Below are 17420 nucleotides of genomic sequence, written 5' to 3'. Positions count from 1 at the left end.
GGCACGTTGTATTAGCGACATTTCTGCAGTACTTGGCGAATGGCGAACACCTGGTCTGTGGTGGAGCCCATAAAACCCGCCAGGTACTGCCCCACGAACTCCCTTGCTATTGGTGCTAGTCGACGGCCTAAAATTTGGGAGAGTACCTTGTAGGCGGCATTCAGCAATGTGATTGCGCGGTAGTTGCTACAATCCAGCTTATCGCCCTTTTTGTAGATAGGACACACGACACCTTCCATCCATTTCTGCGGCAAAACTTCCTCCTCCCAAATCTTGCTAATGACCCAGTGCAGCGCTCTAGCCAGTGCCTCACCATCGTGTTTAAATAGCTCTCCTGGTAGTTGGTCAACCCCAGGGGCTTTGTTGTTTTTCAGCCGGCCAATCTCCTCCTGGATTTCCTGGAGATCCGGAGCCGGTAGAATTATGTCCTGCGCGCGTTCTCCCAGGTCCATCACCATACCGCCATCTTCGTCTGCCACATCGCCATTCAAGTGCTCTTCGTAGTGCTGCCGCCACCTTTGGATCACCTCAGGCTCGTTCGTAAGAAGGTTCCCGTTTTTGTCCTTCCTTACACATATCAGGCTGTGACACGTGGACCACACGTGACCGGTTTAACTTCTCATAGAAATTTCGTGCGTTATTAACACGGTACAGATGCTCCGTCTCTTCACGGTCTCGATCTTCCTGCTGGCGCTTTTTTCCTCCAAAAAATCGAGTTCTGCCTGCTCCGCGCCTGTTTGTATCGTGCATCGGTCGCCCTCGTGCGGTGTTGCAGCAATCTCGCCTATGCTGCATTCTTCTCCTCAACTAACTGCTCACATTCGCCGTCATACCAGTCGTTTCTCTGATCCGGGGGCACCGTGCCAAGTGCAGCGGTTGCGGTGCTTCCAGTGGCGGATCGAATATCTCTCCAGCCATCTTCAAGAGATGATGCGCCTAGCTGCTCTTCCGTTGGGAGTGCCACTTCCAGCTGCTGCTCGTATTCTTGGGCTAGTCTACCGTCTTGTAGCCGCCCAATGTTAAGCCGCGGCGTCCGACTTCGACGCGTGTTGTACACCGTCAAGAGTTTTGAGCGCAGACATACTGCAACGAGGTAGTGGTCGGATTCAATATTCGCATTGCGGTAAGTGCGGACGTTCGTGATGTCGCAGAAGAATTTATGTCGTTTTCGGTTTTAAACCTGGGTCAGGTCCGACCCCGACTCTGAATAACCGAACGAAAAACGAATCGGGATCGAGTCAGTATGATGGTATTAGTGAGAACCTTATCCCTATCATCTGTTTTGTTTTCAAATCGCACTTTTATCAGCTGGCAGAAACAGACATATTTTAAATACTGAATTTTGTTATTAGTGTTTTTTTTTCTTGTTTTATGAATTATGGGGGAAATCAGACGTTTCTTCTGTTAATTGTTTAATGACTAAAATGACTATTAATCCATCAATAAATTAATGTGATTAGGAGCTTGTGATGAATGACGACGGCAATGTGGATTGCCGTGAAAGAATTTATGCCAATCCGTGTTTTCCGTTAAACTATTATGCTGATTCTATATGGCTTATTGGGTAACAGTGATTGTGTTACAGTAGATTTGAATTATCAATTATCATTGAAATGCAACAGAACAAGAAAATATGAAAGCAATTGAAATTTGGGGCCTTTTATTTTAAAACAAAGAATCAAATCGCACAAGAGTTGAACAGCATTATTTTTTGCTTTTTGCATTTTTTTTGCTATTTTTCCCCCAAGAGGGGACCCTTTGGGATAAATTGCGATTTCGTCAGAACTGCAAAAACCAAATATACAAGAGAGGCAAATCATTTTTTCACTACATAATCTAAACAGGAGATTCAACATAATAAATATCAATGGGATAAAATATGTTTTTGTCGGTTTTTTAATGAATTACAACTAAAACCCTTCTTCCACTCAAAAATTATGCTCAATTCGTATAAAAACTGTTCTTAAATAAACATTTGAATTTATTTGAATAATCATTTATAAATAAATACAATAAATTTGTTGATGGCAATATAGTTGCCAAAGCCTTATAAATGGTTAATGCCAGGGTTAATTCTTCTTCTTCTTATTGGCATTACATCCCCACACTGGGACAGAGCCGCCTCGCAGCTTAGTGTTCATTAAGCACTTCCACAGTTATTAACTGCGAGGTTTCTAAGCCAGTATATCGGTAACCGTATTCGTATATCGTGAGGCTAGCACGATGATACTTTTATGCCCAGGGAAGTCGAGACAATTTCCAATCCGAAAATTGCCTTGACCGGCACCGGGAATCGAACCCAGCCACCCTCAGCATGGTCTTGCTTTGTAGCCGCGCGTCTTACCGCACGGCTAAGGAGGGCCCCATAATACAGGGTTAGCCAGGGTTAATACATTATGTTAATATTCTTCAAATCCGTAACCTTGAACAAATTATGCACAGAACGGCAGATACTCTGGTACGCTATTTTCCCATTGATAGAGCAATTATACCTAAAGTATATGTTCGAATACACAACGTAATAGTGAATAAATAGCAGCTACCTTCTCGTCACTGCATTTTATAAATCACATTTTCATCAAAATGTTCAACCCTCATTTTGTTTATAATGGAGCTAACAAAAGATATTTTAGTTACTAGATAAAGATTGTCGCTGTCGTCGCTGTCCGGAACATCTTTTGCTGGCGAGGATAGGGGAGCTAAATGTCAAAGAAGGAAAATCCATACGATTTGACAGGTATGTACCACACATGTTTCGGACAGCAGAACAAAGGGAACAGTAGCGACAATCTTTATCTAGTAACTAAAATATCTTTTGAGCTAACATCTGAGGTAATCAGCGAAAAATATATCGATATCTGCATTCGGTTCACCATCAGAGAAACTTGAAGACAGCACAAAATTAAAATAATCCATTTTTGCGTGGAAAACAGCAACAAAATTGATAAATTTAACAAATGAAACAAACAAAATCAAATACCCATCCGTGTCTTTTACGTTTTCATTTTCCTTTTGCGTAAACATAAACACCAGTTTGACAGTTTGTGTTCGAATGTATTGGTGAACCTAGGTTGGATCTCGATCACCCCCCTGGCGTCCTATACTATCACAAGGGGTTTGACAATAGCCACCATGTCCACGGACGGTAGCTCATTACCGTCCGTTGTATTGTACGAAAATAAACATCATGTGTTTTGTTTACTATTTGTTTTGGTTCAATCTGAAAATTGTTTTCGAAATAATTTGCAAAATTTACATCTTTGTGTATGGGAATTATGTTATTTGATGATAAAATATAATAAACTTGCGAATTGGAGTGAATCGATAGGTGAAATCAAACGCTACACGAAATCATATTTCGTAACTTGTTCTCCCGCTCCGAATCAAACAAAAGATATTATTATTGTTTATACTGTGGTGAGCATCACAGTTGAAATGGTCCGGGGATGCAAATCGAACAACATTCATTAGTGAAATTGAAATGAAATAAATGGTGTGCAGAAAGATGTTTTAGGATTATATTTACATGCCCATAATAGCTGGTATTATTTTTGAACAAATTGAAAATGTGTAGCCAACAATATTTTGGATAAAATCTAGTTGCTTGTAAACGCACGATTCGGGAGAAGTACTTTTCAAAATGTATGCTGGACATATTCATGAAGATGTTCGCTACGCTGAGAAGCATCTCTTGCCACGGGGTTGATCTCGATAAATCGGCAGAGCAAACCTCATTCATTTTGGGTCGGATCTGGTGCGGATCGCGATCCAACCTGAACGAATAACCGAACGTTTTGACAGCTGTTAGAGCGGATCCGGTGCAGAACTAGGTTCGACCCAGCAATAACCGAAAACGACATTACTGTCGATTAGAGCGTGGTCGATTTGGTTTTCCGTTTCTTGGTTAGGTGATCTCCATGTGGCCTTGTGGATATTTTTGCGGGGAAAGAGAACGCTTCTTTCTCGTCGTCGGGTCTCCCTTCGTGTGGGCAGTCCACATTTATGATGCTATAGTTGAAGAAACGGCCTTTAATCCTCAGCTTGCACATCCTTGCGTTGATTGGCTGCCACCCAATCACGCGTTGGCGCATCTTACCCAGCACTATGAAGCCGGTTCCCTGCTCGTTAGTGGTGCTACAGCTTTGGTAGAAGGTAGCCGCTCGAAGGGGTATCAGAAAGAGTGTTAAGGTGTGTCAGAGGGCGTGTTAGAGAGAGCACCCAAGTAAGTCTCATACGGGATGAGTGCCTGTGTGAGCGTGAATCAGCGAGTACATTAAGTACTGCCCATCCCCCCGAAGTAATGCTGGGAGGCAGTTCCTGGGGGAATCAGGGTATTAGCAGAGAGGGTAGCTCTAGTAACCTTCCGCTACTTGGGTGGGTTTAGTGGGTCGGCCTTCTGTCAACCTCACTCCCTGAGTGATAATTTCAGGTGCCTATTTGCAGATTTGCCTTCTTCCCTCTATATTGCCGTGAATCGCATGTCTGTACCATTTTTGCTGGGTTTCCTATTCATATGGGACAAATATGCGATTCACGGCTGTATATATAAAAAGAGAACATTTTTTATGCACAAGAACGGCAAAGGTGAATTAGTTAAACGGTTTTTTGTATGACATGTTACATTGCTCAGAGCAACCGGTTATTTCGGATCAATATTCAACCTGCTAGTGTTATATGTCCTGTTCAAGAAACCTAAAATAGTTCATTTATTTATTTTCAATTCATGCTAGTAATTTTGATAAACATTGATAAAAGGTAATAATTAAAAAAATACGTAAAGTGTGCACATTCATTTTTATTATACTACGTTATTAGTGAATATTTCTCTGGTTGCTGTTGAAACCTCTGCTAAATACTTCGGTTGCAACGGAACCCAAAGAGTTATCTATGCGCAATAAAATAATATAATCATAAGATGTAGGTTTGAATATTCCATTAATAAAAATAACAAATTATATGCTTAAAAATGTATAATTGATATAGTAGTAGTAATACAAAATTATATCAGAAAATAAAATATTTCCTTCTGAATCGTTCCCTCATAAAGTTAAAAACAGTATCAATCAAAGTTTTAAGTGAAACATTTCTTTTCTCAAGTTCGTTCTGATGGAGAGTATGATCTGATTTTGTTCGTTGAATTGTTTGTTCTCAAAACGAAAACCATCTCAGCTTTTCCGACGTTAAGCCGGCAGGAAAAAGTCGAACTAAACACCGCGTCCAATTACAATACCATATCGGATGCTGTGGGGGGAAAGGGATTACATAATGTGCTTTCTCCCCCGGGACAGCCCGTATTTGTGTTGTGTTTGAAATTAGTAGTTATGTGGACAGCAAATAAAATAAGTACAAGTAGTTGTGTAGTGCATTATGCGCTTTTTCGGCGGAATCCGTATCTCGTTCTTGTATTGCATGATTTGTTATCCTTTCTTGAAATTTGTTTAGTCTCCTATTGTTCATCCTATTGTGAAGTGTAACTTCTGAGATAAAACTAACACGTTTGCAAAGGAATCATTCACATGATGATCTTCATTTTAAGTTTTCCGCTTCTCTAACTAAATGAACTTTCAATGTTGTGTTTATTATTCAATTATGTATGTAGTTTCAATTTCTTGTTGTTTTGTTTTTCTTATAGATACTAGCTTAATATTTTTGTATTATTTTTTTGGGTCTTTTTTGTAAAAAATGCAAATTTTTTATCAAAAGATTTTCTACTTTTTAGTTTTTTTTGTCGTTTTTCTACTTTTGTATTTTTTTTTGTAGTTTTGTTTGGTTTATCTTTGATGATAGAAGCATTTGTCTTAAAATAATAACAAATCGCAAGATTCGACCTCGGAAATATTTAGGATTATGTTAGCTCTAATGTATTAGCTTATATGTTAGTTCACGTTTATGCTGGTATTGTAATCTTTCGAAAAGAGAGATGTTTTCTGTTTTCTTTAACTTTATGGGTTTAGTTAATGTTGATGTATTTACGTGTACTCCGGTCTAATGCGAATTGATCAAAACGGACACGCCAAGCGCACTGATTTGGGATGCGACGACCTGCCACCAATCGAAGCTCAGCAGCGTAACGGTTCCTTACTTCGTTCGATTCGATATTTTGAACGCTCCCTCGATGATGAAATGGATGTTATTGTTCGAAAGGGCGACAATCGGCGAAGACTTCATTTTAATAAAAACACACCCACCATGCTTGGTTTGAGTTTACGCTTTACTCTTCGATGTTGTAGATCATGAAGAGATATTCGTTCTTCTGTTGTTCTTCAATGTGAGGCGGAGCCAACGGTGACTTTGGGCTCATCGGTTGGAAACCGACAAAGGAGAACGTGCGCACCAAATTGGGACGATCGAGGCGGTCCTTTCGGATGCACAGGACTACGCCGTCGCACTCGAGTTTCTCCTCGGCGAATTCCAACAATGAGATGAACGAATGCTTCGATGCCTCATGCGACATAGTCGACGGTAGATTCACGTAAAGGATGTTGTCCAATGGATTGAAGATCTAAAAAAGGTAAATTATATTTGAGTGTTATGAGCATAATTTATGAATATGGTCGAAATGCTTGTGAGCGGATGGGGTTGGTACAGTACAAGATTTTTTGTAAGGGCATGGTCACTTACCGTTTCCCAGACGCTGTGCTTTTGCGGCGTGACGAACAGCTTGAGCGCGATTTGGGTCGGCATGGGCTGGTTCAGCACTTCCTGGATAACGGCGGCTTCATGTTGGTTCATGAATTCTACGGTCGACTCGGTGTCATCGTAATCGGTAAACTCAGACGAAGTGGTGGTTGTCGAATCGATAGATGTCTTGCGATTGTATTCTGTGGAGAAGAATGGTCGGTTACTGGCACGTGAATTCATTCGGATGGCACCCATGCAGTTACCTTTCAAGGGAGACGCCCTATCGTGGTCGGTTCTGATTTGTGGGACATCAGGACCACCACAGCGGTCCTACAGCCAACGAAACACAGTAGGAGTCGAAGCCTGCCGACGAGGAGGAGGACGAAGAGGAAGAGGAAATCGTACGCTTGGCGGCACGATTACTACTACTAATTGGCTCACTGAAAGAGAAGAAATGAATAGGAAATTAGTTTACTTCTTATTATATGCTTTCAAGGGAAAAAGTGATGTTTGTAATGTTTAGGCTACTTATAACTATATATCTGACTTATAACTATAAGAAATCTTATTTGTGAACTGTCGTATCAACATACAAATGGTTAACAAATTAAACAAAAATAAATCGCGACTTATATATTGTTGACGATAGCTATCCAAATATCACCATTCAAAATAAATTGAATCATTTGTTTAAGAAACTGCATAAGTCCATTTTACACTATTTCGAGAAAACAACAAAAAACTGTTTTTTAACAAATTTGCACCGAATCTTTCGATTTCTTCGATACAGATAAATAGTTTTTGGCAAAACTCAACACCCTGGGGCACTTTCAGTGCAAAAAATGTAAACAGTACTCCACAATTGCTCTTCAAAGTACGTGGACATATGTAGTTTCTCAAACAAACGAAATTTTTTTCATACATTCCTGAACAAAAAATTTTTTTTCGTATTTTTTGCCAGAATATGTATTTTTGGACGAGGATTCAGAATATATAAAAATCTCATTTTGGCCAAAAATGTTACATATGCAGTTTCTCGAACAAACGATTCAATTACTGACCGAATTGTGTACCAATTCGGTTAGCGCCCATCAGCAGTCTTTCAGATCGAAACAAAATTATGTGCTTGTAAACTGCCGTCATACGCATATTTGTCCCATGTTTGCTGGGATTTCCTATATACATGGGACAAGTATGCGTATAACGGCAGTAAAGCTGTTGTACAATTACTTGACTCTGTAAAATTCACCCATGGGACTCATTTGTTGTACATTTCTGATTGATTATTATCATTTCAATTAAGTAGAAGTGATTCATTACCGAGATATAGCAAAGATTAGTAAAATCATTTGATTTTCACCGACATTCAACAATTTTTAGCTATTTCGAATCACCCGTAAGGGGCTGTTCACAAATTAGGCTACACAAAATTGCGAAATTTGCTACCACGCGCCCCTTGCTGAGCTGGCAGCAATTAACTTCGTTTTGGGGATAATTTCTGATCTGATTGGAAAAAAAAATTCTTTTAAAAATTTTGTCTCTGGGAGGGGGGTTTATGTCCAAAACCACCCCCGTGGCTACGCCATTGTCTCTACTCGACATTACGTCAAGCAGCGATAAGGAAATTGAGATGCTCCCAATGCAATGGGGAATATTATCTCCACTGCAACTCTCGTTGCAGATATGATAGACTCAAACTCAGTAAAGGCAGTTTTCCTACCTATGAATTTGCCGATGACTATCTAACATTGATATTGGGTTTGTGCATTATGTACTACTTTATTCGATCTGATGCAAAACGCTTTTCAGATAATTGAAAGTTGGTGTCGCTAATAAAAACCCGAATAAAGTCCGAATAAAGCATCTATTGTTCTTTTCATGAAAAAATGCAACCGTCATCCATTACATCTTTTTGGTTCTGAAATCAATGTAACTGATCAGGTAAAGTTTGTGCAGGGCTGGTAGCAGGTCACTTTTTAGGGACTTGGTCACTATTTTGAGTCTAGTCACTAAAAAGTCTCTATTTGATGATGATGATGATGATGATGATGAGACTACCATCTATTGTAGCAAGGCAACTGCCAGTAGCACTGGTCATATCCAGTGGTGGAAATACTCGCTTCACGAGTAAGAAAAGAGTGTAATTGGGCCTACCAAAAATGCCATACTTGCGTGAACCTACCGCCTGCATTTTTCTGGCGCTTGCTTTGTTTGCGAGTACGGGCAGAGCAAAAACAAAAAGCCGGGTTGTATTTTGTTCGGGAGTGAAAACACGGTCGCGAGTTTTTGTGATTACTTCGAATACAATGGATAGATTTGACTTAAACACAATAACAATAAACAATTATGTTCTTGCTCGAACATCAGTGAGAAATAAGTTCCGAGGATGTTTTATGACTTTTAGCAAATTAACCCGAATGACTCGCGAAGCTTCACGAACATTTTTCGGGGTTTGTTTTTTTGTTTTCTCTGCGAGCAGTAGGTAGGCAAGAAAAAGGAAAAAACAAATGTTCGCGAGTCTTTTGCATTTCCTACTTCTTGTTTTGTGAGTAAGATTCGCAGATTTCCACCACTGGTCATATCTGACAAATGATTTAATCCTGTTTATATTAGGGAAAATCCATTAATTACGTAACGCAAAAATTGGGCATTTTCAACCCCCCCTCCCCCCTATGTCACACTTTTTGTTAGAAACATCTGAAATTTTTGTATGGACCGTCACACTTCGCTCAACCCCCCCTCCCCCCTCTGAGCGTTATGTAATTTGTGGACGTTCCCTTATTGTTTGTATTTCATCAGACTCCCTTATGAAGGGCCAATAACGGATGGGGTGGTTATGTTTTAGAATAAATTATTTTCTCCAAAATATCCTGTCTATAATCAAAGGAGTTGTTCAAAGCTTGAAGTGTTTAATGTCGAAGTGCTTAATGACAACTAAGCTGCGAGGCGACAATGTCCCAGTGGGGGATGTAATGCCAAGTAGAAGAAAAGGAAGAAGAAGGAGAAGAAGAAGAAGAAGATGAAGAACCGCATAGGGGCATAGATTTTTCGAATTTAGTGCCATTCTGGACGGAAGGATTCCCTCCAGTGTCAAATATGAAAAAAAACGTTTGTTTGGTATTTTAGTTGGTGACAGCAGATCTCCGAGATTTGGTTTAGCATTTTTTCCATTTTACATGTCTCTTTATTTGTTTGTTTATTTGGAGCAGGGAAAAGCCCATTTGAGTAGAACCATGGAATCTTTCTCAAATGAGCGCAAAACCTCCTCATCTTTTCATATCAACAGAAATACAATAATTCCAAATGATACATTGTTTGACTTAAATTACTTAATATTATAGAATATATCCTAATGGCCTATGCTAATGTGTGGTACTGTTGGAAGCTGATAGGAGTGTAGAAAACCGTTTCCGAAGAACACCCCGTGAAAGGTGAAAATCAAATGCGGTGGAGCAGCGATTGAAGATGCGACACATACTAGTGAATGGCTCATTTTGCGCATAGTTTGTGCGAGCACCTCTTAAGAAAATGAAAGGTGTTGACCGAAGTGGACGAAAGGGGATGTTAAAGTTCAATTGAGAGAGCAAGGCCGGGCAATCAATTCTAGATTGCAGATCTGCAATGAAAAGCGCCTTGGAAACGTCACGACGCTTACTTGACAGATCTAAACAAATAAGTAGGCAGCGTGCTTCATAACTTGGTATTGTCTATCCGGAATAAACTTTTTATTAGACCGCTTTTTATACCGAAGTTAGGTTTTTCTCCAGATACAGGCAAATAACTCAACTTCGGAGGACCATAACATACTTAAGGACCATGCAATTGATCTCGCACCATTTGAAAATGTCGAGTTGACGTTGTAGAAACAGAGCATCCTGATCATCATTAATAGTCCAGTATAATTTGAAATCATCGGCAAAAGAAAGTTTGAAGGATTCGAGCACAAGATTCACATCATTCAGATAAACTAGAAATATCAGAGGTCTTAAGTGACTACCTTGTGGCACACGGGACGTAACACCAAAATATTGCGAGGTTGAGTCTCCAATGATGATGCCCATTTCCCGACCAGTTAGATAGGATTCAAGTCATAACAGAAAGGGTCCGGAAAAACCTAGGCGTTCAAACTTGGCAATTGTAATCCTGTGATTGATCTTATCGAAGGCAGCCGAAAACTCAGTGTAAATAGAGTCAACTTGATATCTTTTCTGCAAAGATTGGGCGATGAATGGCGTGTAGATAGTCAGATTCATATTCGTTGAACGCCTTGGCATAAAACCGTGTTGATGCTCGGAGATGAAATCTTGACAATTGTGAAATAAGAACTTATAGACTACTTTCTCAAACAGCTTTGAGGTGGCGCAAAGTGCGGCTATACCACGGTAATTGGTGACATCACGCTTATTTCCTTTTGTAAAGACCGGGAATAGGTAAGATTTCTTCCATTGCTCCGGAAACGTTCCGACTTGAAGCGGTACGTTGAAGAGACTGGCTAGAGGTACGGATAGACTATTAGAACAATTCTTCAAGACGTAGGAATTCCTTCTGGTCCACAACTAGTCGAAGCTTTTACGGTACAGCAAATATCAGCAACTGTGTCTGCATCGACGATTGGGTGGTTTCCAACTGCGGGACGAACAGGGACGTTGTTAGCGGCTTCATTGATTTGGTGTAATTCCAGGGAATCGTCGGTGAACAAATTCGAGAATTGCTGTTGAAATAAATTACAGATGTCTTCTGTCGATGAACATTCGATATTCCCATTGGTCATGACAGTGAGAAGACCAGATTCCTTTCGTTGTTGGTTGACGTAGTTCCAGAATCCTTTGGGATTGTGGCGCAGTTTTACTTGCACTTTTCGTTGATGAGCGATGTACAGTTTTTTGTTCAAGCGCTTGTAGCGAGCGTTGATTGAGTTATAGTTGAGTTTGCACTGGTGGCTTTTATATTTCGAGTATTTACGTAAAGCAGACCGTTTACGTCTTTTCAGGCGCTTAAGATAGTTGTTTCCCCATGGTGGATTAGGCGGCGATTTACTGGAACGTTTTAGAATGAATTGATCTATTGCATATAATACGATGTTGGAGAAACGGGTCATTGATGAATATTGAGATCTTGATCTATGTGCTCATTCCAATTAACACTGGAGAGGAATGCATTCATCTATATAATAAAAATGAAATGGTCTGTGTCCGTATCCGCATAACTCGAAAACGGCTGGACGGCTTTTCTTCATTCCTTCAGCAGATTTGTTCGTTATAATTTCCGACGGGTTTATACGATATTTTGCTATGCAAAAATTACGAGTAAAGTTTACAAAATCACGAAAAACGAAAATTAAGATTCCTATGGAAATTTAGCATGGGCAGTTCATAACGCACATTTACGCCTACTATGCAGGACAACGTCTGCCGGGTCAACTAGTAGTATCCATATAATTGCCATTCTTGAAGTCGTAGTAAACAGCTTCAACGGGATCCGAAAACATATATTGTGAGACACCGCTTACTTCGACCAGCAGCGCAGGATGGTGAATCGAAGATTTTACTAGTGGTCACGGCATACAAAAAACAAGGCAGGCTCATCACGTATGTAAACATTCAGTTTGAATGTAAACATGTGACGTCACTGCCATCTTCGCACAAGCTAGACTGAGACGATGATCTACGGTCGCAGCATGCTTACTTTTGTACTCCAACATGTGGCGATAAAATATGCGTCACATTCGAAATGTCATTTTTCCAACGAGCTTACCTTGTTTTCTGTATACCGTGCTAGTGGTGAAGGTGCTTCGATCAATGAAAAGTCTACATCTCCATCAATGCTACCGTAACAAAGATCAAGCATCCGACCGTTATTGTTATGTACAAAATTCAACTGGGATACACGCGCCAAGTTATAACCATCGATAAGCCTAGCGACAGTGGAGCTGATAGAAGATTGTGTAGCATCGGGATAGAAGAAATTGGATTTGCTTGGTTTCCATTTAATGTTGGGTAGGTTGAAATCGCCAATTATCAATAAGCTATCCCTGATACTCATTTCATTGGTGATCCAATTGAGCGAACTGATGTGCTGATCAATCAAGTTTGGATCTTGTGTGCGATCCGGAGGAATGTAAATAACACAGATAAAAAGAGTGTGTGAATGAATACTCACAGCTACCCAGAGCTGTTCGACGCTATCGATGCTAGGTATCAAAATTTGTCTTGCATTGAAAGTGGCACGCAAAGCCTCTTGAAGATAATATCAAGTCTTTATACATTCACTAAAGTCTCGGTCTTCTCGATTTGCTGTGATTTGGTGAGATTGTATCGATTTGTTTGTACTTTGATTTCATTTAAAAAACTAAATACGTGCCGGGTTGATAAATCCGGAAGTTTGTTTATGGCGCTCTTCTATCCAATTGATAATGGTAGCATAAACAGACGTGGCTTATTGTAAGCCAAAGTAACCTTGGAGTGGTCATGAAATACCAGGCAGCCTGAAATGGGTTACTCGAGCTGCAGTAGAGCTAGCACCTTCTTACTCGCGGACTAAATCTGACTGTAATACAGTCAATCTTTTTCCATAACAGCTTTGTCAAGTGTCAGCCACTTTAGGCCATACGTCCGTTTGGACAAACGACCATTAGACAAAATGCCCTTATGCTAAACGTGGCAGAATTGTTTATATTGACTTTACTTTGCTGTTATTAGATATGATCAGTATTCCAATGCTATTTTCTAAAGTTTTTTCCAGAGAAACGTTCCACTCATACACCTAAGCCATATACCACGTGGACAGTTTAGGGGGAGGGGGAGTATGTCGATTGTCCACGGTCTATACATTTTGTTACAGTTAAGGTACTTTTACCCTAAGAGAGAAGCCCTAGCATTAAGAGAGTGGAGCTAAAACTCAGCCGAACGAACAAGTTGATCAATACTAGGGATCCTATATTAAGAGATGTGCGAATACTTTTCCAGACGATTTAGCAACGCTTTTACTTTTGTAAACAAACGCTGCCAGCACTTGCCGTGGCGCAAAATGTTGGAGCTCGAACATGACTTTGCGTAAAATGGCATTTTCAGATTTCGTTATCTAACGTCCAACCGTGCATTATCACTAAAACAAAAGTGCAACAAAGTACCATGCATAAACTAGACTAATTTAACTTGCCAATGTAAAACAAATTGTTTATTCGACAAAACTTTTCGTAAAATCTTTTTTATTACAATCGCAATACCTTTCAATCCGCAACAATAACAATGTTCATTTGGCTCAGATTCTGACAGCTCTCAATGCTCGATTGGCTCAAGATGGCCGCTTTCGCATATCTCTGAATGTAGGATCCCTAATCAATACCATATTGCTGTTCGGTATGAATGTTCGGAAGTTGATCCAATAGGAATTAAAAATCATTGTAAAACGGATGATTAATGCTTTAGCTTTCATAATGACGATAAGAATACTTAAACATAATGACTATTATCCATTTATTATTAAAGTAAATTGTGACTAGCCTAAAAGGATAATTATTTCCTTATTAAAAACCTACAGAAAGAACGGTCGATTTGAATATGTACCTACACTTCCAATACACTTAACAACACCCACAAATCTAGATCTGTGAGCTGAAGGGAAATTATAAAAAAGCAATAATTGGGAGACAAATGGGATTATGTGAAGGAAAAGGGGAACGAGGGGGTCAGTTAATAGCTGAGATAGAGGTACCAATCCTTTTCCACTTTGATCGCCGAGTCATAGAAACGTCAGAGCTTTTTTGTAAAAGTGCTTCAAGTTGGCAAAGTGTGCTATATATTATAGCGTTAAGTGGAAGAGTCTTTCGACAATTATCACCGAGGAATCAGGTACGATAACCAGAAAGTGATGTAAAACTTGGTAACCTAATCTCAAAGGACCCCCTATTCCCTGATTTCCTTATATTCTGGCCAGGACCCATTGGTATTTGATACCAAAACCTATCCCAACACACGTGTGTAGACACGGGTTATAGAAACTTGTTCGGGAAATGCAATAGAAGGACAAGGGATCACGGAAGGACTGAGGATTACTCATAACAGTTTTCCCAACCCGCAAGGATACGTTTTCGTCCTCATCACCATCATCGCTCTTCTGCAGCGGCGTTGAGAAGCAAGAGAGCTTTCGGCGACAGGCGTCGCCTCTCTCCGGCGAGCAACCTCGTGGCCTCCGAATCCGAAGATTGCAGGAACGGCTTCGCTACGCACGCCGTATCGCTTCCCCACCGAGCTACCACCCCATTGTTGGTCTTACGAATCTATCGTACCATCGCACCGTCGCTTCACCCCGTCGCAGCTCAGATCCCTTCGCCGGCCGGCACAGATATACACACCCACACTCACACAAAAGTTGTAAGTACACACGGAGCTTCGAATAAATATTGTTTAAAGAGAATTTAGTGTCTTATGCATTCCCGATCGGTATCCGAGCCGACCCTAAAACAGTGTTCAGAGGGCCACAGCTGGTAGCGGGGTTCAAAGGGAGTCCCAGCGAGTAATATTTTTTTGAACATTTATATGAGCAAATGTCCACGCTGGGGGAGGGGGGTATCTAAATCTGACCAAAACTGGACCACGTGGCTAGATAGTGCATTATTGTACCAAGCAGTACAAACTTTTTCTCAAATATTTTAGGTTAAAATTGGAGTGCACTTTTGGCGAGTCCTTTTCGAAGCGAAGTAGTGTAATCCAGTTAGGCGTTTCAGTTAGCCCGAAGTATATTGTGAAAATCTTCAGGTTACTTCCAATTCAGGTCAACTATGATCATTTTCTCGACTTCTCGTGCAGAACAGAGGAGTATTCGAATCAGTTTTATGCCTTTCTCGTATACTAAGTATATGTGAAGGCTTAAAGGATCACTCCAAAACCAAACTTTTTACTGAGAAAACGACTGTATGTGAGCAACCTTTAGCTGCATCACATAGCAATGCCGATGGCCGATGTCGAGTGAGGTTTCTCTACGTCAGAATAAATAATGAGCGATGATCGGGCATCGATGACAACGTTTTTAAATTCTTTATTCAAATGATTTAAAAGAATTTGAAATAAAAGGATTCGTCGATGACGATGGTACATCCTGACTATACCAGTTACAATACAGCTAAGGATGCATAGGCGAGATTACATATTATTGATAAGTATTAGGGTGGCTCAAATTAGTATGGGAAAAACTTCTTTAAATTTTTTTGATGGGCCGCCCTCTTATTCGGTTCTATTTGATGCCCTGATGCTCTGGACAAAATTTCAGCCAAATCGGTCAACGTTTGGGCGGTGCTAAACTCGTTAGAAGTTTATATGCAAAAATGTATGCAGAAACATCCAAAAATAGTGAATTGCAGTTGGACGGCACAACTAACGATGAAGAACTATGATATTCATTCAGATCTTGAAGAATTTAATACAGAATGTTATGCAGAAAACCGCGAGAAGATTAAAGTTTGCCCGGCTAAGTTATTAGCCTTTCTCTGAAATGGGGTTTGAGCAAATTTCGTTTCTTTTACCTTTGAAAAGAAATAAATTCACCCCTACAACACTCCAGTAAAATGCTATTATCTTTGCCTAATACACTATAATTTTCTCGCTGTTTTCAGCATAACATTCTGTATTTAATTCTACAATAACTGAATGAGTATCATGGTTCTTGATCGTAAACTGTGCCGTCCAACTGCAAATCACTGTTTCTGCATACATTTGTCCATATAAACTTTCAACGAGTTTAGCTCCGCCCAAACGTTGACCGATTTGGCTGAAATTTTGTCCAGAGCTTCTAATAAGTATGTTAATGATAAGTACGTAAAAACATGCTGCGCAAAATAGCTGCGGGTCAAGTGCTCAAGGTCGTGGAAAAAAAACAACAAATGTACAAGAGTTAAAAAAACCCTCAAATTTGGAAGTCACTATTTAGTCACTATTTGGACACTATTTTTATTTTTTAGTCACTAAAGTCACTATTATTTATCCATGATTCCGCTACCAGCCCTGTTTGTGGGTCTAAATCTTGATTCCAAGCTTTTTTTTTTTTTTTTTATCTATTGCATTTATTTGACAGGCTCAGGCGTGTATAACACTTAACGGAGCCGAGACTCTTTATGATATTTACAAACTATATCATTATTATTAACAGTTAGTAAGGGGAAAGGGACATTGACCAAGATACTCGTGGCGACTCAAGGTTAGATTGCGTAATTTCAGGATGGACAGGGTTGGGATTTTGGTTTGGGGTATTACAGCTGCTCATCCGGGTATTTGACGTCAAAAACGTTGTATCGTAGCGTCGTGTTCGAGTTGTGGTTTGTCAGTGAGCATCTTCCGGATGGCCAGAGCTTCATGGTACATGGAACAATAAGACAGAGACAAGAAAAAAAAACTTGGAAAGAAAAAAAAGAAATATTAGACTTTGATGTCAGACGAGCAAAGAAATGCATAGATAGCCTGCATATATACCACATCGCGATCCCCCAAAACACTTCTTACTTCCCTGTAGGGTTGTTTACCTCGGGCCACAAGGGTATCCAATAGTTGCTCTCTGGAGGCGTCGTTTTCCGAGCAATACCAAACTACGTGATCGATGTCATCGTAACCGGCTCCACACCTACATAGGTTGCTATCGACCAAGTTTATTCTATAGAGATGTGCGTTTAGTGAATAGTGATTGGACATAAGCCTCGACATCGTGCGAATGAAGCCTCGGCTCAAGTCCTCACCTCTGAACCACGCTCGCGCAGAAACTTTAGGAACTATGGAAAATAGCCACCGTCCAAGTTCATTGTGTGACCAAAT

General features: G+C 40.2%; 1 protein-coding gene across 1 annotated transcript; it reads right to left on the bottom strand.

Annotated features, from left to right (window-relative positions):
* Positions 1-4677: 4677 nt before the first annotated feature.
* On the bottom strand, positions 4678-11719 carry LOC134216109 (ornithine decarboxylase antizyme). Its single transcript, XM_062695107.1, is given in 6 exon segments — positions 4678-6502; positions 6622-6821; positions 6885-6933; positions 6935-7061; positions 10750-10829; positions 11195-11719. Coding segments are annotated over 6 exon segments (1272 nt in total). The 3' UTR covers positions 4678-6211.
* Between the last annotated feature and the right edge of the window lie 5701 nt (positions 11720-17420).

The sequence above is a fragment of the Armigeres subalbatus genome, chromosome 2 (assembly GCF_024139115.2).
Source record: "Armigeres subalbatus isolate Guangzhou_Male chromosome 2, GZ_Asu_2, whole genome shotgun sequence".
NCBI classification, from domain to species: Eukaryota; Metazoa; Arthropoda; class Insecta; order Diptera; family Culicidae; genus Armigeres; species Armigeres subalbatus.
Note: the sequence above shows the minus strand (reverse complement) of the source record. Positions and strands in the feature narration are given on the sequence as shown.